Raw genomic sequence first — 27,948 nt, forward strand, 5'->3', positions numbered from 1 at the left:
TGGAAATTTGATTTTGGTTGTATTGATTCTACTGTATTAAAGGAGAATTTCCAGAAAGAAGGACTTTGATCTCAAGTTTGGTTGGTAATTTTACAATTATAAAAATAGTGGGAGACTGATGAAAATTGCCATATATTTTACATTTAATATTGTATAGGATTAGCAGCATGGGAGAACTATCCGACATTGAAGTGTATGATAGAGATGGTAATGACAAACAACTACAAGTTTCCCCCACCCACTACTGCAGTAGATGATTCAGTAATTGAAGAAATCAGGAGTAAAGAAATACAAGTATGTCTGTTTCTATATACAGTCAAATCTGTTTATAGAAACCACTCTTTTAGAGAGCCAGATTTTTTTTATTTGCAAGTGGACTTTATACACAGGTTCAGATATACTAAAAATGTTTGAATTGGAAACAAAACTAGTGGTTTTTGTTAGCAGCTTTAAATACACAGAAACATTGGAATAAGAAATAGAATTAAAGTAAGGGGTCATTTAATGCCAGTGGTCTCTGCACATACATGGTCTCTGGCAAATATTTAACTGGTTTAACTGCCAACATCATGATTTTCCCCCTGTATATTAAGTTAAGTGTTTGAAAAAGGGTTAGCATAAGGTTTGAAAACTTATGTCTGAGGAAGCTAAACAAAATATGCGCAACTCCTAAAGTTGGTTTATTTTTATGGTAAATTATTAACATTAAAGCAAAGAAGGGTCCTTCATGCTGAACAATGAAGAATGTGCCTTTCTCCACAAATAGTTTTGTAAAGGTAGATTTGTGTTTGTATTTATAGTTTTGTCAGGAGTTACCTTTATAGCTGGAGCCAGGAATCAAAACAAAGTTGACATAATATGCAAATATACATATAATGTGTATAATTTCTTATTTATAAACAGGTAGCTCAGAAAGAGAAACAAGAAATTCTTGAGTTTGAAGGTTATCTTGCTGCCTCTACCACCAAGGTTACAATTACTGAGGCCAACAGCCTTCTAATTGCACAGCTCACTACAATGGAGCCAAAGTAAGTTCTTATATTTGGGTTGTCATGTTCAATTGACATCTGGTTAACTTTATTGAATTTTTATTCCCTGCTGAAGGCGGAGGGATATAGTTTTCACGTCCATCTATCCTTCCTTCTATCCACCTGTCCGTCTGTCTGTCCATAGCTATATTTAGGAAATGGTTTGGAATATTAAAAGTAAAACTTCATATTACATGTTCACTACTGTAGGGAAATATGGCTGTCAAGTTTCAGTCAGATTGCCCTAGTAACATCAGAGTTATGGCCCTTAGTAGTTTCTAGTGTTAATATATAGGGTACTATAGATATGGCAATTTCTGCTTCATAACTTGTGACAATTTTGACCTAGAGCTACGAAACTTAAATTTTGATCACCATAATGTGGTATGGCACACACAATTATCTGTAATTATACCTAGATAGAAAGTGTGGAGGTCACACAGCATATTGCTTGTGTTCAGTAGATTACTTGATTATTTTGGTTATCATTAGGTGACCTTCAGAATGAGAATTTTCCAATCAGTTTTCGAGAAGGTTTGGACCTATTTCTGTCAAACTTCATAAGACAGTTGCCTGCTGTCATATACCACTGCTCATGTGCTTCAATCTGTAGGTTGTCAGACCACATGCCTAACACACTACCTTAACAGCAATACCATAACCCCACTCACACTCTCCTATTGTTTTAATCAGATGGTACTGTAAACGCACATATTTTTGCAGGGTAAAAATTTCACGAACTGGAAATTTTGAGTATGTCCGCAAGGTTTAATATTCGCAAAATTGTAAAAATGGTATCCTGCTTGAATTAGAATTATACTAATGGTGAATATTTATGCGAGGATTAATTTAAGTTTTCCTGCAATTCTGTGGGTACAGTAATATAATGTACCTTTGATTGGTTTTTTTTTTCAGTGGACCAGCCCGCAAACCCCCACAACAGATAATGGACCAGCTAAGAAGTATAAATGACTCACTGAGGATAGGACAGATGTTGTGTAGGAGTCGAAGCCCAGATTTTCTGCTCGATATTATTCAGAGACAGGTAATTATAAAAAAAAAAAAAAACTTACCAATCTGTTTTGTAAAATAGGCAGAGGTATGCCTAGAAACACTATGATTAACCTTCACCTTGATAAGTTTCTAAATTGGACTGGTCTATCATTCAATTTAGGCAGTACCACTTATTATTCAATCTGGTGTTCACTGAAAATTTACTGACTTGAATAGGGAACAGTGCAAACTGTGATCAGTCTCACTTTCCGCCAGCAGGCTAAAGGTTAAGTGAGTGGATTGTTCATTGTATGTCCCTTGCAATTATGATGTATTAAAATTTTTTTCATATTCCATTGTCTGAAAATTGACTTTGATACTCTTACACTCCATGAACCAAGAGTAGAATTAAAAACTGTTAGAATGAGGAAGCTGTCAGTGTGCTTGCTAATGTCTGAAATAATGCCTTTAAAGGCACCTTTGGTCATCTTCTACCATCACAGTAACTGTTTGAATTATGCCATGGGACCATAACTGTGTTAGTTTCATAATGAACAGACTAAATTAAACTGAGTCGGCATTTTATTTGATCGTCATATAAATTGTATTAAAACTTAACAAAACAAACGAAAAACAATTTTATAAAAAGTTTTTGGCTGATTAGATTATGTTTCTTCTTTTCAAGCTGATTTATTAAAAGACTGTTCCTTTGTATATATTTCTACTACAATTTTCTGACATTTTACAGGGCACCAGCCAGTCAATGCCATGGCTAGCGGAGCTTGTGGAGTCATCAGAAGGGTCACTAGATGTATTACCCGTGCAATGTCTGTGTGAGTTTCTACTGCATGAGACACAGGATGTGGTGAAAGATGGACAGGATGATGAATCTATCAAGTTTGAAAAACACAAGAAAAAACAAGTATACATTTTACTAATTGATTTACTAATTTTGGCGATGTTTTATTTTTAGCTCACCTGTCACATAGTGACAAAGTGAGCTTTTGTGATCACCCTTTGTCCGTCGTCAGTCCGTCCGTGCGTCAACAATTTCTTGTCTGCACGATAGTGGTTTCATTTATGATTTTATTTTAACCAAACTTGCACACAACTTGTATCACCATAAGATCTCAGTTCCTTTCTTGAACTGGCCAGATCCCATTATGGGTTCCAGAGTTATGGCCCCTGAAAGGGCCAAAATTAGCTATTTTGACCTTGTCTGCACAATAGCAGCTTTATTTATAACTTGATTTTTACCAAACTTGCATACAACTTGTATCACCATAAGATCTTGGTTCCATTCTTGAACTGGCCAGATTCCAGTATGGGTTCCAGAGTTATGGCCCCTGAAAGGGCCAGAATTAGCTAATTTGACCTTTTCTGCACAATAGCAGCTTCATTTATGATTTGAATTTAATCAAACTTGCACAAAACTTGTGTCACCATAAGATCTCGTTTCCTTTTTTAAACCGGCCAGATCCCTTAATGGGTTCCAGAGTTATGGCCCCTGCAAGGGCCAAAATTAGCTATTTTGACCTTGTCTGCACAATAGCAGCTTCATTTATGATTTGATTTTAACCAAACTTGCACACAACTTGTATTACCACAAGATCTTGGTTCCTTTCTTGAACTGGCCAGATTCCAGTATGGGTTCCAGAGTTATGGCCCCTTAAAGGTCCAAAATTGGCTATTTTGGCTTTTGCAGCCATATAGATACTTCATTTAATGTTTTATTTGATACAAACTTCCAAAATATCTTCAACAACAATAAATCTTGGATTCCATGACAAATCAGATCCAGTCATAGGTTCCAGAGTTATTTTATATCTGATTACCTCCCCTGATTGTAATCAAAATGGATGTATATCAGTAAGTACTTATAGGACTTGTTTGAAATTTCATTATTATCATTAATTGGACTGAGCCAATTAGGGTAGATAACTATGGACTGATTTTATGTCAGATTACCTCCCTTTATTTCAAATTAGAATGGGTATATCTCCATAACTAATGAAGATACTGATCTGAAATTTCATTTATGTCAACAGATTTATTTGGCAGATCCTTCTTTTGTTCACTTACAATAATTTTTTTTTTAATTACTTCCCTTTTACGTTACTATAAATAGCTTATTTTTAGTAACTTTTTTTATTATTGGCCATAGGGAAAAACTGAGACCACTTTTCTGTGGTACAACATGGATGGTACCTCCAATTTTTAGGTGTATTTTGACATATCTGTACCTTGTAAGAATTTTTTTTTCTTCTTGGTTAAATTTCTTCCCTTTGTTGTTCCTGTTCTTTGGACTTAGATATTTTTTCTGAGGACCTTCTTGTCCTCAAGTGCAATGATAACAGGTGAGCGATATAGGGCCATCATGGCCCTCTTGTTAATAGATTATATTTGATTAGGTTGGATTCTTATTCAGTCTTGCATTTAACTAGAAATCATGGTAACCTTTTGTACGTTTGACTGTAATATATATTAAATAAATATTTGATGTATAAAAGATTTCAAATTCTGTGTAAAATCTACAAAATGATAAATAAAAGCTAAACATTAGAGTTAATACAAGTAATTTTATGATTTTGATTGTATACCAGATAAATAATTATGTTTGTCCGAGTTTTTATAAAGTATTCATGTTTAAAATCTCAAAACATTAGATGTGTATTGAAATACATAATATTTTTAACAGTTACTATATATTCCAGTGTAAAAGCTTAACTCTGTAGTATCATATATGTACGATTTTGAGACACACTAAAAGATTATCAACTGCTAATCACAATGTATAGGAAATTTCACATTAATCTGCACCTGCAGGTACAATATGATTGCAAGCTTTGTTATTCATCTTCTAGGGAGATTTTTGAAAAAAATTATACTTAGATTTGTCTGTGTTTTAGCTAGAATGAAATCATAACATTTTTTTTTGTATTGTACAGAAAATGAAGAAACAGCAGCAGTTATTGTCACGTCTACAGACACTTGTACATGACAGTAATGCTGATAGCAGTACTACACATGAAGTCATGGATTATTTCTTGAAGAGGTTGGCATCTACACAAGCTGCTAATAGGGCACTTGCTACAAAGGTACTTTATGATCAAACAGCATTTGTTTACATTATTACACTGATATCAATGTTCTAGTTATCTCAGGTTTTGAGTAATCCAAATATTGCGACAGGAAAATGGGTATGGACCACAATCTTACTTGAATGAGTGAAGGTGCTTAATTCCTTGATGCTCTAGCAAGCCATATTTCACTGTTTATCATATTACTTTGTTACAGGGAATGTCTATGATCATCTCAAGGTCCCAGTTGAGTCCCACTGAAGAAGGTCCTGTTTCCATGGAGACAGATGTACAGCATCAACATAACTGGCTGCTTGTAAACTTTCCTGCTCTGCCAATGTTTCCACAAGTGAAAGGCAAAACTTGTTCTGCCCTGAGACAGGTAAAATATTGTTATAGTTTGTCTCATTGAATAATGATATTAGAGTTCAGTTCTTCAGCAACTCAAATGTTTTCTGTGACAACTTATCAACAAATCTGCTTTTTAGTTCGTCCAATTTTTGAAAAAGATCTACAAGGTATTGTCATCACTTGATGGTCAACTTTTCTCAAGCAATGTAAGAGCTACAGCTTTGAAACAGTGCACACTTGTTTATCATCATTAGGGGACTATGTAGGCCAAGAACATTAACTCTTATTTGCAGTTTATGGCCCTTTTTGTACTTAGTAGAAAATTTTAGTTTCTTGGTTAAATTTTTTGTTTATATCATCTTTTCTTAAAAACTATAACTGCTACAGCTCTGAAATTTTGCACACTTGTTAATCATCATTAGGGGACTAGGTAGTTTAAGAACCATAACTCAGCCTGCATTTTATCAGAATTGTGGCCCTTTTTTACTTAGAAAATCTGAACTTATAACTCTTTCCTTATGTATTGTCCAGCTCTTGCAGATGAGCAATGGCATCTGTAGGCAGTGGTCTTGTTATAACATACTCCACCAGTAAATTGTAAAATAAGATATTTTTGCAGGATTAAAGTTTGCTGTATTTAGGCCAGAGAAAATAAATGTTTAGATTCTCATCCGAACTTTGAGAAAAAAATGGGGCAGGTGGGCACTTTTTATTTATTTTTTTAATTTGAAAATATGGTAGTCTGGAGGTCAATTTGATAAATAATATTTAAAATATCACTGTATTGATATTCTTGTGTGTGTTGCTGTGTCTTTGAAATCTTTTATATGTAAAACCCATTTTTTAAAAAATAACAAACATATGAAAAAAAATAATTTCATGTCATAAACTTTTATCTGATTTATAATGTGATAGTAAATCATTTTGTCTGATGGTTGATTGTATCCTGTACAAATAAGCAAATCTACGAAAATGGCCAGCCAATATTTGTCTGTTCAGTGTATTTACAAATTCAAAATATTTAGTTCTGCCTAAGTACAATGACAACCTGTAAAGAAAACAATCAGTCTTTCAGTCCTGCAGAGCATGTGCTAAAAGCTATATACCCATCGAACCGATGATGATGCTATTGACTTTCGAGCTTGAAGTATAGAAATCTAGTAGTTTTACACCTGAAAAAATTCAGATGTGTTTTAATAAAATGAACTTACATATATAACATATTTGTATCCTATTTCCAGCTCTATGAAACAAATAGCCAGTTAGTTCAGAATACTTTTCACATGTAAATGGCATGTCAGGCTTTCCCATGAAGGCAAATGTTCCTGTTAAACACAATTGAAATATTGAAATCCAGACATTAGATACTTATTTCTAATCAATAAAAATCAATGACAATCAAATCAGGATAAGAAAATACATTGGTTTTACCTTTTTCTAAAAGTTTTTAAAATAGAAAGTACTTTGCCAGAACATCTGCTAGTCATTTTAATTGCCTATATTTTATGATTATTTCTCTTAATTTATTATAATAAGATGTAATGTCATTGTAAATTTTAATATCAGATACTGTCAAATGCTGTTAAATTATCTTTGCATCACCACAATATGTTAGACATTTTCTTTAAGCTCGAGAATTATGTAATGTTTATGCAGGTGTACCAGTATCCGGACATAAAATTTTGGATATCCAGATTGGGACAAATAAAAAATTCTGAGGCGGGGGGTTTCAGATAGGGGCATGTGTGGATGAGAATCTAAAAACTAATTTTCTGTTGCCTTAAAGTTAGAATTGTTGGTGTAGTAGAATATTTGAATATGGTCAGATTATTATGCCCCCGAAGGGAGGCATATAGTTTTTGAACCGTCTGTCTGTCGGTCTGTCAGTCTGTCGGTCTGTCCGCATTTTTCGTGTCCGGTCCATATCTTTGTCATCGATGGATGGATTTTCAAATAACTTGGCATGAATGTGTACCACAGTAAGACGACGTGTCACGTGCAAGACCCAGGTCCGTAGCTCAAAGGTCAAGGTCACACTTAGACATTAAAGGTTATTGCATTGATGGGCGTGTCCGGTCCATATCTTTGTCATCGATGGATGGATTTTCAAATAACTTGGCATGAATGTGTACCACAGTAAGACGACGTGTCGCGCGCAAGACCCAGGTCCGTACCTCAAAGGTCAAGGTCACACTTAGACATTAAGGGATAGTGCATTGATGGGCGTGTCCGGTCCATATCTTTGTCATCGGTGGATGGATTTTCAAATAACTTGGCATGAATGTGTACCACAGTAAGACGACGTGTCGCGCGCAAGACCCAGGTCCGTATCTCAAAGGTCAAGGTCACACTTAGACATTAAGGGATAGTGCATTGATGGGCGTGTCCGGTCCATATCTTTGTCATCGATGGATGGATTTTCAAATAACTTGGCATGAATGTGTACCACAGTAAGACGACGTGTCATGCGCAAGACCCAGGTCCGTAGCTCAAAGGTCAAGGTCACAGTTAGATGTTAAAGGTCTTTTTTCATGATAGTGCATTGATGGGCGTGTCCGGTCCATATCTTCGTCATTCATGCATGGATTTTAAAATAACTACGCATAAATGTGTGACACAGTAAGACGACGTGTCGCGCGCAAGACCCAGCTCCATAGGTCAAAGGTCCTAAACTCGAACATCGGCCATAACTATTCATTTAAAGTGCCATCGGGGGCATGTGTCATCCTATGGAGACAGCTCTTGTTTTTTGTCTGCATTCTTTTGGAGAAAGTGTTATATTTTAGGAATAGTAAGCATTAAAATATGTGGAAGCATTTGGATAGATGGAAGACTGTTTAAAATGCTACTGTCTTCCTTCACCATGAAAGTTTATGCAAGTCAGCATACAGTTTGAATGGTGTTGCTGTGACTTAGAAAAAAATGAATCTGTTTTAATGGCATGTTGAATTATACAGGCAATACAGATAGAAGCAGATCCAAGTCTGGTCAGCGCTTACATAATGTTTCTGTCCAGACATACCATAGACCACACACTTCAGGAACTGGATGAGTTAGCCCTTGTAAGTTTATTGTATATTATCTGAAAAACAATAGTTTAAGTTGATGATTTTTCTGATGAGATCTCGCAATAGAGTTTTGTTATATTACTGGCCTTAGTTTGCTGTTAATCAGAAATGTTGTTTTTTGGTCTATTTTTTTTTCTGTTATTAAGTTTTTGAGACCAGTTAGAATTCTGTTTCACTTTGGTTAAAATTTTGGATGCAAGGTCATTCCTCAGTAATCCGTTGGAATTTTACACAAACCAGGTTACTGGGTCCATGGTCAATGCAAACATCAAAAAGCTTAACATTGTTCCATATTTTCTAAACAGCTTTGGGTGTTTTTATAACACTAACATCAATTGCTTACCTCGGCAAGAGTAATGTGCTGTGTATACGACCAAGGTGAGTAGGTCCAAGGTCTAAGTCTCACTGGATGTCAGTGATCAAACATGTTGAATTTGTTTATGCTCCGTATTTTTTAACTTCATAAAAGTAGCATCAGTTGTTTAATGTCATCCAATCTGAATAAATTACTTGATCTTCTAAACGAAGATCAGAGAATGACCCATTCACATTCGTCTTCTGTATATTTTGGATTTCCAATATTGCTATTTTTATTTTCACAAACATATTTGTATTTGAACCAATCAGACGACTTGTTTGAATGTCAAAGAATAAGAAAAATGTGCAGTCAGACCGGGTCTCGAACCTGGAACCCCTCTCTTACAGAGCAAGTGCCCTATTGACTGAGCTAACCAGCCATCTGACACTTTACTTAATAAGAATTGTAAATATGAAAAACCCAGGCTAAATATAGATTTGCAAGGTCTTGTAAGGTAAGCTCTGATTGGCTAGCGTAAGGGTTGTCAGAACGAGGCTATCAATAGCTGGTCTTCAGATCCTAGGCGTAGTATAAAAGGAGATGTACTTAAGTCAGATTGAATGTCACTAAGACAATATGCAGAGTGTACATCCGGAATCATTAGATCTAAGGTCAATGTCATGCTTAGAGGTCAAGACCAGATAGCTTTACTCTGCTTCGTATTGTCTATTCTGCTTGGGTGATCAATCGCCTGCCCACTTAGCTCAATAGGGAAAGTGCAGATCTATGGCTCACGGGGCCGAGTTCAGTACCGAAGAAAGGCTTGTGTTCTCAGTGAAGTTTAATAAAAGACATTGTGTATGAAATTATTTGTTCTCAATTACTGATTCATGTGGAGAAGTTGGCAGTTAATTACAGACAACATGTTAATTTTGGTAAAGAATCCAGAACACTGGATAGGTTAAATGCCTGCTGTTACATAACTGCAATACTGTTGAATAACGACACTTATCCCAAATCAAACAAAAAAACTTACTTCATTTGTTTACCCCAGCAAGACAACTTGCTAGCATATGACTCTGGTCACTAAGTTTAAGGTCAAGGTCACACTTAGAGGTCAGAGATCTGATTACTTAGTGTTCATTCCAGTCCATATTGTCTGAATCTCAAGAATGAATTTAATCAAATCAGCATCAAATTCTATTTCCATCAAGACAACATGAACAGTGCACAACCCAGGTCACTAGGTCCAAGTTCAATGTCACACTTGAAAAATCAAAAGCCATGATTACATTTAGTTTCATGCTTGAGTTATCGGCAGTAGTTACAGGATTCTGTCCAGTACAATTTTGTTACTATATATAGTAAGGTGTATAATATCCAGGTGAATTTATGAATACATTATACATTTACAGGATATAGCCCAACTTATTGTTGAGAGAACGACAATAATTAATTATATTCTGCCACAAGATTCAGGCGTGTCAACTTCATTTAGCCAAGACACACTTGAGGCATTTATTCAGCTGTTTGTCAATTACATACGAAAAGCAAAGGAGCCAAACACTGCTGGTTATTCCTGGGTATGTATATAGTACTTGTATATTGTGCAATTTAATGGAATCATTGTTGTTGAAATGATGACTTTTTATAGGTATCTTATGGAATATTTTTAGCTCGACTATTTGAAATTGTTCCAATAGTAGAACTTTCGTTGTTTTTCTTTTTAGCTTAAAATTTCAGGTTAAAGTTTTGCTTGTAAGCAGGTTTCTCAGAAACTACTTTTACACATATCTTTGGCATCATGAAATGACCTTCAAGGGGAGATTACCTAAATGTAGCTTTTATTTTGTCAAAAGTATGCCCCTTTTTAACAGATAATTTTGTTTTTTGACAGTTTTGCGTGTAAGAATATTTCTTAGGAATTAGTGAACCAAATGTTTTCAGATTCTCCACAGCTCTTTTTCACCATGGGATGTCCTTATGGAGCAAGTGTTGTATGTCTGACTTACATTTTAAACAAATTAAACCCCTTTTCAAACTTAGAAAACTTTTCTTAAGCTTTTGTATGTTAGCTAGTATTAAGTGGAAGAACTTCAAATAGTCGAGTGCACTTTCATAGACAGCTTTTGTTATATTGGGCAGTTTCCTCTTTATCTTACATTAGATTCCTTTCCTGTATGCGTATTGTAGGGTTTATTTATATTGAGCCATTAGTTTAATGGACACTCACAGCAGATGCTTTCATATATAAGGTTATACTACATATGCTTTATTTATATATTTCAGTCCAATACCCAAGACCAGATCATATTACAGTGGGAGAGCGGGGAATCAGCCACCATGCATATACTCGTGGTACATGCCATGATAATATTGCTCTCATATGGACCTTCTCATAGTAAGTTGTTAAGATCTCAGATATAGCTGGAACATCATACTATAAACTTTGTGCTTATCAGAGCACATATGATGAATTTTTGAAGTTTTTATGCCCCCGAAGGGAGGCATATTAGTGTTCAACTGTCCATCCGTTTGTTAATTCGTTGGTTAGTTCGTTCGTCACAACGTTAACTTTTTGCATGAAGGCACTTTACTCGCGAACCACTGCACCCAGGACCTTCAAACTTCACATGCTGATTGTACTTATTGAGTACACCACCCCTACTGACTTTGGGGTCACCAGGTCAAAGGTCAAGGTCACAGGGGCCAACGTTAACTTTTTGCATGAAGGCACTTTACTCGCGAACCACTTCACCCAGGACCTTCAAACTTCACATGCTGATAGTACTTATTGAGTACACCACCCCTACTGACTTTGGGTTTACCAGGTCAAAGGTCAAGGTCACAGCGGCCAATATTAACTTTTTGCATGAAGGCACTTTACTCGCGAACCACTGCACCCAGGACCTTCAAACTTCACGTGCTGATAGTACTTATTGAGTACACCACCTCTACTGACTTTGGGGTCACCAGGTCAAAGGTCAAGGTCACAGGGCCCAACTTTAATTTTTTGCATGAAGGCAATTTACTCACGAACTACTTCACCCAGGACCTTCAAACTTCACGTGCTGATAGTACTTATTGAGTACACCACCCCTACTGACTTTGGGTTTACCAGGTCAAAGGTCAAGGTCACAGGGGCTAATGTTAACTTTTTGCATGAAGGCACTTTACTCGCGAACCACTGCACCCAGGACCTTCAAACTTCACTTGCTGATAGTACTTATTGAGTACACCACCCGTACTGACTTTGGGGTCACCAGGTCAAAGGTCAAGGTCACAGGGGCCAACGTTAACTTTTTGCATGAAGGCACTTTACTTGCGAACCACTTCACCCAGGACCTTCAAACTTCACGTGCTGATAGTACTTATTGAGTACACCACCACTACTGACTTTGGGGTCACCGGGTCAAAGGTCAAGGTCACAGCGGCCAACATTAACTTTTTGCATGAAGGCACTTTACTCGCAAACCACTGCATCCAGGACCTTCAAACTTCACTTGCTGATAGTACTTATTGAGTACACCACCCGTAGTCTTTGAGATCACCAGGTCAAAGGTCAAGGTTACAGGGGCCAACGTTAACTTTTTGCATGAAGGCACTTTACTCGCGAACCACTGCACTCAGGACCTTTAAACTTCACATGCTGATAGTACTTATTGAGTACACCACCCCTACTGACTTTGGGGTCACCAGGTCAAAGGCCAAGGTCACAGCGGCCAACGTTAACTTTTTGCATGAAGGCACTTTACATGCGAACCACTGCACCCAGGACCTTCAAACTTCACATGCTGATAGTACTTATTGAGTACACCACCCCTACTGACTTTGGGGTCACCAGTCAAAGGTCAAGGTCACAGGGGCCAACGTTAACTTTTTGCATGAAGGCACTTTACTCACGAACCACTGCACCCAGGACCTTCAAACTTCACATGCTGATAGTACTTATTGAGTACACCGCTCGTACTGACTTTGGGGTCACCAGGTCAAAGGTCAAAGTCACAGGGGCCAACGTTAACTTTTTGCATGAAGGCTCTTTACTCGCGAACCACTTCACCCAGGACCTTCAAACTTTACATGCTGATAGTACTTCATGAGTACACCAACCCTACTGACTTTGGGGTCACCAGGTCAAAGGTCAAGGTCACAGGGGCCAACGTTAACTTTTTGCATGAAGGCACTTTACATGTGAACCACTTCACGCAGGACATTCAAACTCCACATGCTGATAGTACTTATTGAGTACACCACCCCTACTGACTTTGGGGTCACCAGGTCAAAGGTCAAGGTGCTGCGGGGGCATTTGTCACCATTAGTGACAGCTCTTGTTAAAGAATAATATAGAAACAGTTCCTTTGAAACTAGGTTGCCTTTGACTTAAATGAAAGTTAATTACACCAAAAAGGTCATGTTCATGATTACTGAATCATTAACAAGGGTAGTTGACTTCTGAGAATAATTCTTGAGTTCTCAGTTAGGTTATATCTTGGAAATAATACCATAAAACTTTAAAAAATAAGACATGCTGCAGTGTACAGGGTTTTGTCAAATTGCATCTTAGTTCATGTGCTTTGTTAATATGCTTAGGGTAGTTCCAGAATTAATTGGGGTGGGGGAGGTCGAAAGGCACATCTTGAAAAAACCCACTACCTATGATTATGAATTTTTCACCCCAAAACCTCCCCAGCTGTGGTTATTTTCTGTTCCATGAATTTCAGAAACAGAAATCCAAACATGGAGAAGTCTGTTGTGGTAAGCGAAAGTGGTAGTATTTATTGTTTTCCCTTTTTTTGAATTTCAAAAACAGCAGAGTCACCAGGTAAACATTGTCAGAATGCTTTACTCCTCTTGGAAAGTTGACAACGTAGAAAAATGTCCGTACCACACCCGCTAGATTTACCTTAGTCGCGTGTTTCTTTCATGTCAATAAAAAATTGCAAAAATGCTTATAAATAAAATTGACCTGAAATCATTTTATACCTCAAATTTGGATGTCATCCAACCCCTTAGTACAGTCAATTAGTGAAATTTGCTTGGTTTGGTATCTGCACAGTTGAAAAAAGGCTGCGTTATTATATAGGTGGGGACTTGTATTTACTTTAGATAATGAATTTATTTACGTGTTATTGATGCTTCTCATAGGGTATTTATAGCAGGGACCAAGTACTGGTTCATAATGAATATGTTTGATATGCACTTAGTACCTGGTATTAGGATATATGAATAATTATGATATGGTAAATCTTTGTAGGTGAGGATTTATATAAGGAGCTGTTGGAGACATGGTTCCCAGAGAAAAGCAAGCCACCATCAGCTTTCTTACTGGATACATCCGAGGAAGCCTTGCTACTCCCTGACTGGTTAAAACTTAGGATGATTCGATCCAGCGCAGAACCTCTTATTGATGCAGGTAGAAATATCTTTAGTTAAATTTATACAAATTTATTTTAGCTTGGTTGCAGTGAAAGTTTTAAGCTTATTTGAACCACTCTTGAGTCCGCTTCCTGGAACACCAGTGCTGGTGTCTTACGAGAAGACGTGATTGTGACCCCAGTAGGGCTCGAACCCATGACACCTTGCCTGAGTGGCAGATATCTTAGATATCAGTGCTCACTGGGATCTTCATAATCCAGTTGGCTTGCAGCAGATGATTCTACCATGTTTCTTCTGTAAATTTTAGCTTGGAGGGGCACCTGTAATATGTTTCTATATGGCATGGCCTTTGCTGGTGTGAATTAAAACTCAGTAAAGTAAATAAACAAAAAAAATGTAAAAGTTTAACTTCACATAAACATTGTCCAGTATACAAATTAACTGTAGGGGCTGAGCGCATTACACCCAAGGTCAAGGTCACCAAGGTGTTATACTTAGTTTTTTTTAAGGTTAAAGTTTTTCGGCAACCTTTTTTTTCTGTCATATCTTTGTTACTATTGCTTATATCTTACTGTAACTTCACATAAACATTGTCCATATACAAGCAAAGTATGTGTAGGGGCTGAGCCCATTATACCCAAGGTCAAGGTCACCAAGGTGTTATACTTAGGTTATTTTAAAGGTTAAAGTTTTTCGGCAACCTTTGTTTTTCTGTCATATCTTTGTTACAATTGCTTATATCTTACTTTAACTTTACATAAATATTGTCCAGTAACAAGTTAAAGGTGTACAGAGGCTGAACCCATTATACCTAAGGTCAAGGTCACCAAGATATTATACTTGTTTTTTTGTTGTTGTTTTTTTAAGGTTAAAAGTTTTCTGGCAACCTTTGTTTTTCTGTCATCTTAGTTACTATTGCTTATATCTTATTGTAAGTTCACATAAACATTGTCCAGCATACAAGCAAAATATTTGCAGGGGCTGGGCCCATTATACCCAAGGTCAAGGTCACAAACTTGTTATACTTGAAGCTATTTTCAAGTTAAATTTTTCAAAAGCTTCGTTTTTGGACATATCTTTGGTACTTTAAAAGATAATGACTTGAAATTAAAAATATTTCTTTATAATCATCATCTGCATGTGTGGTTGCAAACCCCATAACTCTTGTATTTTTGACCGAATTGTGCCCGATTTGTACTTAAAGTTTTTTGCAATCTTCGCTTTCTGTATATAACTTTAATGCAATATAAGATAAAGACTTTAAACTTAGAATGTATCTTTATCATCATCATCTGCATGTGTGGTAACAATCCCCATAACTCTTATTTGTATTTTTGACCAAATTACCGTATGCGCCTTTCATACTTAAATTTTTTAACAAACTTCATTTCCTTGACACTTTGGTACTATATACGATAATGACTTGAAACTCAAAATATATCTTTATGGTCATCATCTGCATGTGTGGTAACAATCCCATAACTGTAATATGTGTTCTTGATAGAATTATGCCCCTTGGTATATCTTCCTTTTAAAGTAGAGGTCTCTTATTGAGACATATATTCATTTTACTGTTTTATGGACAGCTCTTGTTATTCAGTAAAATGGACTTTGCTCAATTTCCTGTCATTCACTGTATTGTACTTTAGTACAAACATGTTACACACACAAACAACCTCTGACGCATTTGTCTTGTCTAAAGTTATTCTGTTGAATTAACTGTTTTCTGTTGCTCTCATTTCTTAAATGGCAAATTTCAAATAGTCAAGTGCGGTGTCCTTCTCTGTTTGAAATCATGGTCAAAATAAAAATTCTGCTGCCTTTAGTTTATAAGGAACTGCAGAAAATGCTGTGAATAGGGAGGGGGATGCATATGCAGTGACCTGATCTGACTTGGGGATATGAGATTAACCTAGCTTGCGTTTTTCAGACTAACCCATACTCCAGAACTGTACATCTGCAAAATCTCAAATATCTACAATTAATGGATAGACATTGACCACTAATAGCATATCTCCCTGCTTAGGACATTTACTGTATCTCCCTACTTAGGATATCTCCCTGCTTAGGACATTTACTGTATCTTCCTGCTTAGGACATTTACTGTATCTCCCTACTTAGGACATTTACTGTATCTCCCTACTTAGGACATTTACTGTATCTCCCTACTTAGGACATTTACTGTATCTCCCTACTTAGGATATCTCCCTGCTTAGGACATTTACTGTATCTCCCTACTTAGGACATTTACTGTATCTCCCTACTTAGGATATCTCCCTGCTTAGGACATTTACTGTATCTCCCTACTTAGGATATCTCCCTACTTAGGACATTTACTGTATCTCCCTACTTAGGATATCTCCCTGCTTAGGACATTTACTGTATCTCCCTACTTAGGACATTTACTGTATCTCCCTACTTAGGACATTTACTGTATCTCCCTACTTAGGATATCTCCCTGCTTAGGACATTTACTGTATCTCCCTACTTAGGACATTTACTGTATCTCCCTACTTAGGACATTTACAGTATCTCCCTACTTAGGACATTTACTGTATCTCCCTACTTAGGACATTTACTGTATCTCCCTGCTTAGGACATTTACTGTATCTCCCTACTTAGGACATTTACTATATCTCCCTACTTAGGATATCTCCCTGTTTAGGACATTTGCTATATCTCCTTACTTAGGAAATTTATTGTACCTCTCTTCTTAGGACATTTACTATGGTCAAAGGTGATGATAACTTATGATCATCACACTGAGAACAGTTGTGGATAAACAGGATCAGCGTCTCCCTTGCCTCCTCAACCCAAGATAAAGTCCATGGTCAAGGGGGATAATCAATGATAATTATTGCAATATAGTAAACCAGGAGTTTTTGTGCCCCCCATTAGGGGAGGGGGCATATAGATTTGGTCTTGTCCATGTGTCCATCTGTCTGTTCGTATGTCCGTCCGTCCAAAGCTTGTGACGCTCCTTGCTTAAAAAGTATTTGATATAAATTGATGAAACCTTGCATAAGTCATTATCATGATATGAACTTGTGCACCTCCAATTTTTCATCTGGCTTCACCCCCTATTTTTAGAGCTATAGCCCCTGAAATAGTCAAAAATGCACATTTTCACCTTGTGACACGCCTAGCTCAAAAAGTATTTAATATAGATTCTTGAAACCTTCCTTGAGTCTTTATCATAAAGTGACCTTGCACACTTGGCATTCTCCTTGAGAATCTTATGCTTCTTACAGAGTTATGGCCCTTGAAATAGCAAAAATAGTGGAATTTTTAATGTGATGCTCGTAGCTAAAAAAGTATATGGCCTAGAATAATGAATCCTTTTCATAAACTGTTTGTTGAGGTTATACCCCATTAAGACTGCAAACATTTGAATTATTGCCCCTTATTTGTGACAAATGTACCAGTTGGGGACACACCCTGTGTCCTACAGACACATTCTAGTTTCTCTTTGCATATAAAATATTGCAAGTCTGGTAACTTGGTGATAATAACAGTTAACCGGTTCCAAAATATGCTAACTGTCATAAGCACTTAAATTATTTCAGCGCTACAAGATTTGGAACCAAGTCAGCTACTGCTGTTTGTACAGTCATTTGGTATTCCTGTACACAGTATGAGTAAACTGCTGCAGTGCCTTGACAATGCTGTTACCATGGACGTTGTAAGTCTTGAACAGTCGGTACTGGACAAGGCTTACATGGCACAGCTGATAGAGGTCCAACATAAAAGAGGGGCCCAGGGTGGAGACAAGTTCTATAGTATGCTAACAGATGGGAAAACATTGGAAATAAATAAAGGTAAACTAAAAAAACCTACATGTTTATTGCACGACGCTATGTTTTTTGCTCACCTGAGCACAAAGTGCTCAAGGTGAGCTTTTGTGGTTGTTCTATGTCCGTCGTCAACAGTTTGACTGTTAACACTCTAGAGGTCACAATTTTAGCCTAATCTTAATGAAACTTGGTCAGGTTGTTACAGTCAGTAAAATCTTGGACGAGTTCGATATTGGGTCATCTTGGATCAAAAACTAGGTCCCCAGGTCAGATCAAAGGAAAACCGTGTTAACACTCTAGAGGTCACAATTTTGGTCAGATCTTAATGAAACTTGGTCAGAATGTTACCCTCAATTAAATCTTGGACGAGTTTGATATTGGGTCATCTGGGGTCAAAAACTTGGTCACTAGGTTAAATCAGAGGAAAAATTGTTAACACTGTAGGTCACAATTTTGGCCCAATTTGAATGAAACTTGGTCTGAATGTTACCCTCAATAAAATCTTGGACGAGTTCGATATTGGGTCATCTGGGTTCAAAAACTAGGTCACCCGGTTAAATCAAAGAGAAAGCTTGTTAACACTCTAGAGGTCACAATTTTGGCCCAATCTTAATGAAACTTGGTCAGTATGTTACCCTCAATAAAATCTTTGAGATTTTTTACGTTGGGTTATCTGGGGTCAAAAACTAGGTCACCAGGTCAAATCAAAGGTAAAGCTAGTTAACACTGTAGAGGCCACATTTATGGCCATATCTTAATGAAACTTGGTCAGAATGTTAATCTTGATGATCTAAAGGTCAAGATTAAATCTGGGTGAAGTGGGGTCAAAAACTAGGTCACTAGGTCAGTTTGAAGGAAAAAATGGTTAAAACTCAAGAGGCCATATTTATCACTGTATCTTCATGAAACTTAGACAGAATGTTAATCTTGATAATCTTTAGATCAGATTAGAATCTGGGTCATGTGGGGTCAAAAACTAAGTCACTAGGTCAAATCAAAGGAAAAGCTAGTTAACACTGTAGAGGCCACATTTATAACCATATCTTAATGAAACTTGGTCAGAATGTTAATCTTGATGATCTTTAGGTCAGTAGGTCAGGTGGGCGATACAGGGCCTTCATGGAATGGCCCTTTTGTTTACATTTTACAGTGTGATAGGCACCGACCTTGTTAGCTCCTAGCAAAAGAGATGAGTAGAAAGGTGTCGAGTTTGATCACTGGTTGTTCTGAGTTTTCTCCATGAGGATTTTAAGTTATTCAAACATTAGTCTTTATTTCACTGCCAGTGATACATGTGGACAAGTTTTCAGTTACACGCAGAAAACACTAAATCCAGGTACCAAACAGTTGAATACTGTGAAAATTTTTTGGTTTGGGGCTAAAAAGACTGTTTTGTGAAGACATGAAAAAATTTAGATATACAGAATTGGGAATTGAATTTGTTCAAATGGATACAATTTTGTGGATTACCTCAACTGCGATATCCACAAAAATTAGTCATCAATAAATATAATTGATTTGATAGCAAATTACTTGGCTAGAAAACTTATATAAAGGCTTGAAGTCATACAGAATTGTTTTGGAAATTAAATTACTTTACAGATGATGAAAAAATGGACACTCAATCTGCAGACGACAGTATGTGGAAAGGTCAAGGTCATACTGATGTTGTCATGGAAACCATTCCAGCTTCCCATGTTGTTAACATGCTTCTGCAGGTAGATTTAATTTAACTTTTGCTTTCAGCACGTCGTCAAATATTAAATATACATGTATGATTCTCACACTTGCTATGATCAATGAAGACTATCCTCCGGAATTATGGACTCATGTCTATACAGACGGATCAGCCACATGCACCGTCAAAGATGGAGGAGCAGGAGTTTTCATTCAATACCCATCTAGCAAGAGAGAAACACTACATGCAGCCACAGGAAAACACTGCAGCAATTACAAGGCAGAGACTGAAGCACTCATGAAGGCTGTCTCAATGGTTGAAGACTCGGCAGAAGAAAGCTCCTCAGTCGTCTTTCTCACAGATGCACTGTCTGTCATGGAAGCTCTGATCAACAATAAAGCTCCGCAGCTAGCCAGGAGAATGCAGAGCCTGAGTATAACCTGCAAAGTAGCACTTCAGTGGATTCCATCCCATTGTGGACTTGCAGGCAATGAAGACGCAGACAAACTGGCTAAGCTAGGAGCTCAGTCAGAACAACCAACAGAACCTGTGAGTTACAAGGAGAAAGTCACCATCATCAAGGCACTAACGAGACCAAGGATGGAGGAAGATGCTTTTCATCTCCTTGATCGGTCTGAACAAGTGATGATGGTCAGGCTCCGCTCAGGGCACAACAAGCTCAATACTCACATGTACAAGAAATACAGACTGACATCATCGCCAACTTGTCCATGTGGTGAAGAAGATCAGACTGCAGAGCATATACTTCAGAGATGTAAAAGGCATGACCAGGAGCGAGCTGCGACTTGGCCGATAGATACCTCAATTCACCAGAAACTGTATGGAGGCATTGAGGATCTTCGGCAAACCACAAGTTTCATCGAGGCTACTGGTCTGACAGTGTAGACGCGAACAAGAAGAAGAAGAAGATGTATGATTCTGCTGGTATATTGTATGTGTTTGTAAGTAAAAGCCTTAAAAAACACATACTATATAGATGCATAAGATTTATTGAATAAAGTATTAATAAATTGTTGATACAGATTTTTTACACCATTAGAATAAGATGTCACAATTTTTTTTTCGGCCATTTTTTTCTACATTTTAGACATTTCAGTTGCAGTTTTGGTGAAAACAATCATTCAGAACTTATTAAGTTTAAACAAAAGTTTAAATATGACTGAAGAGTTGGAATATTTCTGCAAGATCTGTCAAAAATTTGCAACTTAGAAAAAGTCCTGAACAATAACTTCTCAAAATATCACTAGATATACTTTAAATTTGTATTTAATTTGAATTTCCATCTGTAATTTAAAAAAAAATCAATATTTACTCTATCAATTTCATCAGCCATCATAAGGGTATGTCAAACCTGTTTTAAGGTATAGACAGTATAAATATATCACCAGTTAAATTGGTCTTCAAGTATGAGAACCAGAAACTGAAGCAAACTTGTAGACAAATTTCATGAAAAATGACAAATAAATTTCATAGACAAATTTTGTTAAATTCTTACATCTGTACAAGTTGTAATATACACTGTAGCATAATGGATACAGATAGTTATATAATTTCAAAATTCACTTAAATTTTCTAAATTTTCATTTCTGAGAAAAAATTTTGTTTACTATACTGAAGTTGTAACAAAAATCACACCTTTTAATCATTACATCTTTACATTATTTTCACTTGACATCTTTTGTTTCTTTTTACAGTATAATAGGCTTACATAATACACAACGGAACAATGAAATACTTGAATTTAGACTGATTTGTACAAAAGTAATTCATTTCTAGAACAGATTTACAGATAAAATCTTTTCTTACTTACTTTTCATATTAAATACATGTTTTTCCTACACATATACGAACAACATAGGTATAAACTATCACTCTTATCATGCATAGATCTTGCAAAGAGTAAACAGTAACAACCATATACTGCATTTTCATTACCGTTCTATCTTCTCACATGTAAACAGTTTCTGTTTTTAATAGCATTTTCCTTTCCATTACATATAAGGCAGTATTTCAGGTTTTCACCAGCTGAAACATTTTCATTCCATTAACTCCAATTGTCCAATACTGTCTACAACTATTCAACTTCATATTCAATCCAAAAAGAGAATCTTTAAAGAACAGATCTGTAACTGTGCCAAAGGTTTTGCAGTAACAACTCCCAGAATTATGGTTAAAAAGTCAGTAATCCTCATAATACAAGTACTTAAGTAATACACATGTTATTTTGTTCCTGAATGCTGATATGTAGTAAAATCATTAAATAGAGGATATTACATGAGTGCCTTTTCATATTGAATTTATTAAACGAGTTGAATAAAATGATATAATGCGAGGCTCTGCCGAGCATTTTATCAATTTTATTCAACGAGTTTAATAAATTCAATCTGGAAAGTCACAAATGTAATATTCTTTTTATCACATGTAATCCTTTTCTGTCGAAACATCAACAAATCTACTTTCTTTTACTATATAAACAAGTCAATTTGACCAACATCTTCTATACTGTAAATGACGTCGACGTCAAAGCTTTCTTACACTAGTGTATTATCATTTTTATTTAATGGCTTTATTACACTCCCGCAGCATCAAACATGTAATAAATTAACTTTTCAGGCATTTGATCCTTCTGGCAGAAGAAGTCCAGATACAGAAACTCACTTCAGATCTCTTGTAATGGTAAGTGAAGTACGTATGGTACATTATAGAATATAAAAAGTTCATACTCAAGGTCAATGATGTGGTACATGAAAAAAGTTCAGAATGTGGTGAGTGAAATACAATCCATAAGGTTCATTATGTTGTATGTGAAATAATGATCATAATTAAGGTCCATGAAGTAGTAAAATTAAAATGAAATAAAGTTCATGGTGCTATAAGTGAAATGAAGTTCATAGCATTGTATGTGAAATAAAGTTCATGGTGAAGTTAGTGAAATAAAGTTATAAAGTCCATGATGTCATAAGTGAAAAAAAGTTCATAATGTGGTAAGTGAATAAAGTTTAATCTAATTGATATGGTAATAGACCAGTTAAATGAAGTTTACTTAAGGTGTATTACGATGGATAAGTGAAACAAAGTTCACACTTCAAATGTAGTAGAAGGTGAAAGAAAATCATAAGTTCTATTGTAATGGTAAGTGAATGAAGTTTACTCTAAAGATTAGTTGCAATGATAGGTGACAGCCAAAAACCCTCACCCTGACTGTTTTTCATGCAGACATAACCCCTCCTCCTTATCATGCAGACATAAAGTCTCCTGTTTGTTATGCGAACATAACACTGAAGAGTTTATTATGCAGACAAATCGCCTTCTGTTGAATTTTAGACGGACACATACCATTATTGTTTTTCAAGGCAGACAAAACATCTCCAACTTAAAATTCAGTAGTCGAAGGTCTTTGATGATGATCTTGAGCATTACATTTTATTATGCTCCCCCTTCGAAGAAGAAGGGGTATATTGTTTTTATGCCCACCCCACCAGTAGATGACCCCTATTGATTTTGAAGTCAGTATGTTAAAGGTCAAAGTCACAGTGACCCTGAACAGTTAAAAGGATGATAACTCAAGACGCTTGGGCGTATGGTCATGAAAATTTATAGGGAGATTGTTCATGACCAGCAGATGACCCCTATTGATTTTGAGGTCAGTATGTCAAAGGTCAAGGACACAGTGACCAGGAACAGGAAAATGGTTTCCGGGCAATAACTCAAGAATGCTTGGGCCTAGTGTCAGGAAAATTGATAGTGAGGTCAAAGGTCAAGATCACATTGGGCAGGAACAGTTAAACGGTTTCTGATCTTTTTGTCCAAAACCACAGGGCCTAGGGCTTTGATATTTGGTATGTAGCAAAATCTAGTGGTCCTCTACCAAGATTATTCAGATTATTTCCCTGGGGTCAAATATGGCCCCACCCCGGGGGTCACATGGTTTATATAGAATTATATAGAAAAAAACTTTGAAAAGCCTCTTGTCCAAAACCACAGGGCCTAGGGCTTTGATATTTTGTATATGACACCATCTAGTGGTCCTCTACTAAGATTGTTCAAATTATTCCCCTAGGGTCAAATATGGCCCCGCCCTGGGGGTCACGTGGTTTATATAGACATATATAGGGAAAAACTTTGAAAATCTTGACCAAACCACAAAGACTAGGCTTTTGATATTTGTAATGTAGCATCATCTAGTGGTTCTCTACCAAGTTTGTTCAAATTATCCCTCTAGGGTCAAATATGGCCCTGCCCCGGGGTCACATGGTTCATAAAGACTTGTATAGGCAAAAACTTAGAATCTTCATGTCCATAACCTACATCATTCAAATTTGGACCACATGTATAGTTTTGAGTGGCAAGATGAAGCTTGACATGAGTTGACCTTGATCTTGACCTAGTGACCTACTTTCACATTTCTGTAGCTACAGCCTTCAAATTTGGACCACATGCATAGGTTTGTGAACCGAAACAAACTTTGACCTTGTTATTGACCTAGTGACCTACTTTCACATTTTTGAAGCTGCATACTTCGGATTTGGGCCACTTGCTTAGTTTTGTGTTCAGAAATAAAATATAACCTTGATTTTGACCTAGTGACCTTTTTTCACATTTCTCTTTGTGTACCGAAATGAACTTTGATCTTGCAATTGACCTAGTGACCTACTTTCACATTTCTGAAGGTACAGGCTTCAAATTTGGACCATGCACACAGTTTTGTGTTTCGAAATAAAATATGACCTTGATTTTGACCTAGTGACCTACTTTCATATTTCTCAAGCTACAGCCTTCAAATTTGAACCACATGCATAGTACTGAAATGAACTTTGATCTTGAGATTGACCGAGTGACCTGCTTTCACATTTCTAAAGGTACAGGCTTCAAATTTGGACCACATGCGTAGCTTTGTGTACCAAAATAAAATTTGACCTTGATTTTGACTGTTTTGTACTGATATGAAATTTGACCTTGATTTTGACCTTGACCTAATCTTGAAATTTGGAACATTCAAAAATGGCTCGGTGGTGGGCGCCAAGATCACTCTGTGATATCTTGTTAGGTTAATAGATTAAAGGTCAAGGTCAGATTGAACCAGAACGGTAGAACTTTTGTTTACAGTGAGCATATAATTTCTGTTCCTTGTGCAATTACTGAATGCATCAAGGGGGGCATTTCATGTTCGACGAGCTCTTGTTTCATCATCAAAGCCAGTTATTCTTTTAAAGTCAACAGGTGTACAACTCCAAAGTAGTCACGTTCATTTTATTACAAAGCGCACGTTTCTTAATTATTGATATTCCATCAATTGGACCACATTCTATTAGAGTACACTTAAAAAACAAAATGTTTGTGCAAGAAACACCATAAATTCTGTGGATGTTTCAACTTACTCATATTTACTGTTTTTCCTGTTGATTCACCATTTTCGGAATGGAGGCAGAAAGTTTGGCCTTCCAAATGCTTAAATTTCTGTTTCAGTGGTATTTTGAAAAGTCACTAAAACAGATTATTTTTGTCTGGTAGTCATAATCATCGGACGCTCTATGGAGATAAAAGCGAAATTCAAGCGTCTAAATGAACGTCATACGAAAATTATGTAATGGCAAGACCGCATTGCAACGAAAAGTTGCAATTTCGGCAAAAGATCTACAGTCGCTCGGATGCGATTTTTAAGCGCATTTGAGCAAAATTTATGTGATTTTCACCAAAATAATGCGAGAATATCGCGAAATCGCAGCCAAAAGTGATCCCTGTGAATACCTTCTTACTGTAGCATAATTTCATGATTCATTACTCAGTAATCTTGCTAAAAGTCTACAGATGTGGAATCTTGCTGCATTATTTCTTTCTCTAACCTTCAGTGACATCATGTAGCAGAGTAAAGCTGTGTTAGGTTGGTTCTCCTGTTCCATGCACTGTCCAAGTAGATTCAGGGCTGTTTCCCTGTGACCAAGGTTGACCTCTGTTTCAACTGTTCTAGCAAGATTAGCAAGTGCTTGCTGCTGATCATCAGACCTCTGAAGGTGTCTGCAGGTCTTGTATTGTAGAAAATAGAGGTAAGGCAGAGAGTCTACAACTGCCCAATCCATCCAGTAGTCCTTATATTTATCTCTATGCAGCAAGTCATCTTGAGTAGATCTATACATTTCATACTTCAGTTCCTGTGGAACACAATGAATCTCAGCTGGAGTAAATTTGACACAAACTGCACGAACACTTCTAACAGCTTTCTCATTTTGGTGATATGCAACTTCTCGAAACCCTTTCCATACTGTAGATACTTTGAAAGCATAGCAGACACATGCAGGCTCAACTTTTTTGAAATCATGATGCCCCTCGGTATCTCTTAAAATAAATTTGGTTTCTACCATATTCCCCACACTGTAGAACACAGACGCAAGTTTCAGTCTACTAGATGCAACATCAGAATTCAGGCCTGCAGACAACCAGTTTAGTGCTTCTGGAGGTACAGTGTTGTTTGTCTGAATATTTATGGAAGCTATTGTAGTTCCCAATGTTGAGCAGACCAATGGTGTAAAAAGACTGCTTGCTCTCTGTTCTAACTTACTTCCTTCTCTATAATATCTCTCATAATTTTCTAATACATTGAGCAGGTTTTGTATGGTTGTTACAGGGCTGTTTTGAATTATTTCTGATACATGTAACATGTCACTACTACACACAGTGATTGCTGTAGCTGTGCAGCGTAATAATCCTACTGAAATGTTGAGACATTTTTCCTTTTTAGAAGGAATATTTTCTGCTATCTGATATAACATGTTCAGTTTGATCTGCAGTCTTTGACCAAGGTCATCAATCTGAACCCCAAGCAATGCTTGTCCATAACTTTGTATTAAGTGAAACATTCTTTCTAGCAACAGAGCTTTGACTTCATGTGAAAACTGGCCTGCCATAAGGTTGTTTCCAGGTATAATGAAATGTGGGCAGTTTTCTTGTTGTAAACAGTTGTATAGTACATGTAAACAGCATGATAAACATGTAAATAAATTGTTTTCCTGCCATGCATTTGAATGTGTGTTTTCAATACAATGTAACAGAACTGTTTTACACATAAAACTTGAAATGTGACCTTCACTGGCATGATGAAGAAATGTTTTCAGAATCATTTTCATCAACACATAACAGCGTATTTGTGTAATGTTTAAACTAAACATCAAACATCTCTCTGCTTGTGAAGTAGAAATTCTCCATTCAAGGTTGGGTTTCTGACTGACTTTACTTCCAACAGGAACGACAAAACATCCATTATTTGCTGCAAATCTCTTCATGTCTGCAGTGGGCCAATTTCCTATTCCTTGTCTGTTTAACCAGGGTCTTGCTTCATAGGGCAATGAATTACAATGGAAGGCAAAAACATAGTCAGTGTCTGCTGTTTCAGGTCTTCCCTGTACAGCCAGTGATGGACCATGTTGTATGTGACTGGCAGGCAGTATATCTCTATATAAAGTATTCTTTAACAACACCCTCCCACTTGCATCTTTAACAAAGCATTCATTTTGAACATGTGTAGCAGGAAGCGGTACATCATCTCTGATCTTTTGTAGAAGACAGTAACCTGGTGATGTTGTATTATCCTGGATCATCAGTAGATTTCTGAAGCCAAGTTCCCATTCTGCATAGTCCTGTATCACATTAAAATCATGATCACAACTTAGAAAGTCTGCATCTTGATTAAGCCCTACTGTTGTTGTGCCTTCAGAAGTGCTGCCAAACATGTTACTGGACTGATTGTTATGGATTGTTAAGCCTGTATGTAATTGTCATCATAGTTTCACGCAGTAGAGCTGACCTTCTCCTCTTGAGTACCATTTCCTCATTCATTCCTATGTCATCAAGGACCTCAGACAGTCTCAGGGACAGGTTCTCTTGGTTGTCAGGAATATGATACATTCTGTAATATTTTAACACAATAAATACAATGTTCCAGCCAAAGGCTTGTGCAGTGCAGAGAAATAACTCTTTTCTATTATATCTTGATTTACAAAGATTTGTCATACAAGTTAAAAAGCAAAACTTGCAGTTGAATGTTTAGGTTTATTTTTTGCTGCCTACATAAAAGACCAACAGAAAGATAAAAAAAGTTAAAACCCCTGATTATTATCTCATATATACTTTAATTTAAATGGAAGTGATTTTTAGTAACATACATTTTACTTACATGAATGGATTACAGGTTACAGTCAGCTGAAGATTATCCCAGTACTTCCTTTTTCAACGAATATGGATATTTTGTAGGTACTTTCCCCTCTGGT

The 27,948-nt window shown here is 36.6% G+C and overlaps 2 protein-coding genes across 3 annotated transcripts in view; one reads left to right on the forward strand and one right to left on the reverse strand.

The window, feature by feature from the left end:
- LOC123563056 (integrator complex subunit 1-like) overlaps nucleotides 1-27,948 on the forward strand; it is a 93,765-nt gene that overhangs the window by 34,504 nt on the left and 31,313 nt on the right. The window contains exons 17-29 of the mRNA XM_053537689.1: nucleotides 158-294; nucleotides 904-1,028; nucleotides 1,944-2,073; nucleotides 2,770-2,943; nucleotides 4,970-5,119; nucleotides 5,319-5,483; nucleotides 8,410-8,514; nucleotides 10,234-10,401; nucleotides 11,108-11,219; nucleotides 14,073-14,231; nucleotides 17,761-18,012; nucleotides 19,591-19,706; nucleotides 22,301-22,363. Of these exons, the coding sequence (XP_053393664.1) occupies nucleotides 158-294; nucleotides 904-1,028; nucleotides 1,944-2,073; nucleotides 2,770-2,943; nucleotides 4,970-5,119; nucleotides 5,319-5,483; nucleotides 8,410-8,514; nucleotides 10,234-10,401; nucleotides 11,108-11,219; nucleotides 14,073-14,231; nucleotides 17,761-18,012; nucleotides 19,591-19,706; nucleotides 22,301-22,363 (1,856 nt within the window). The remainder of the gene's footprint in view (nucleotides 1-157; nucleotides 295-903; nucleotides 1,029-1,943; nucleotides 2,074-2,769; nucleotides 2,944-4,969; nucleotides 5,120-5,318; nucleotides 5,484-8,409; nucleotides 8,515-10,233; nucleotides 10,402-11,107; nucleotides 11,220-14,072; nucleotides 14,232-17,760; nucleotides 18,013-19,590; nucleotides 19,707-22,300; nucleotides 22,364-27,948) is intronic.
- Nucleotides 20,599-27,947, reverse strand: LOC123563057 (uncharacterized). 2 transcript variants are annotated; one of them, XM_045355625.2, is made up of 2 exons: nucleotides 27,855-27,947; nucleotides 20,599-27,587 (listed from the first exon to the last, which is right to left on the reverse strand). In XM_045355625.2, the coding sequence occupies exon 2, from the start codon at nucleotides 27,409-27,411 to the stop codon at nucleotides 25,456-25,458; it is 1,956 nt and encodes a 651-aa protein (XP_045211560.2). In that variant the 5' UTR covers nucleotides 27,412-27,587; nucleotides 27,855-27,947; the 3' UTR covers nucleotides 20,599-25,455. The 2 variants fall into 2 exon arrangements, with proteins under 2 accessions (XP_045211560.2, XP_045211561.2); XM_045355626.2 differs by having other exon boundaries at nucleotides 27,844-27,941.

The sequence above is a fragment of the Mercenaria mercenaria genome, chromosome 2 (genome assembly GCF_021730395.1).
Source record: "Mercenaria mercenaria strain notata chromosome 2, MADL_Memer_1, whole genome shotgun sequence".
In the NCBI taxonomy this organism is placed as follows: domain Eukaryota; kingdom Metazoa; phylum Mollusca; class Bivalvia; order Venerida; family Veneridae; genus Mercenaria; species Mercenaria mercenaria.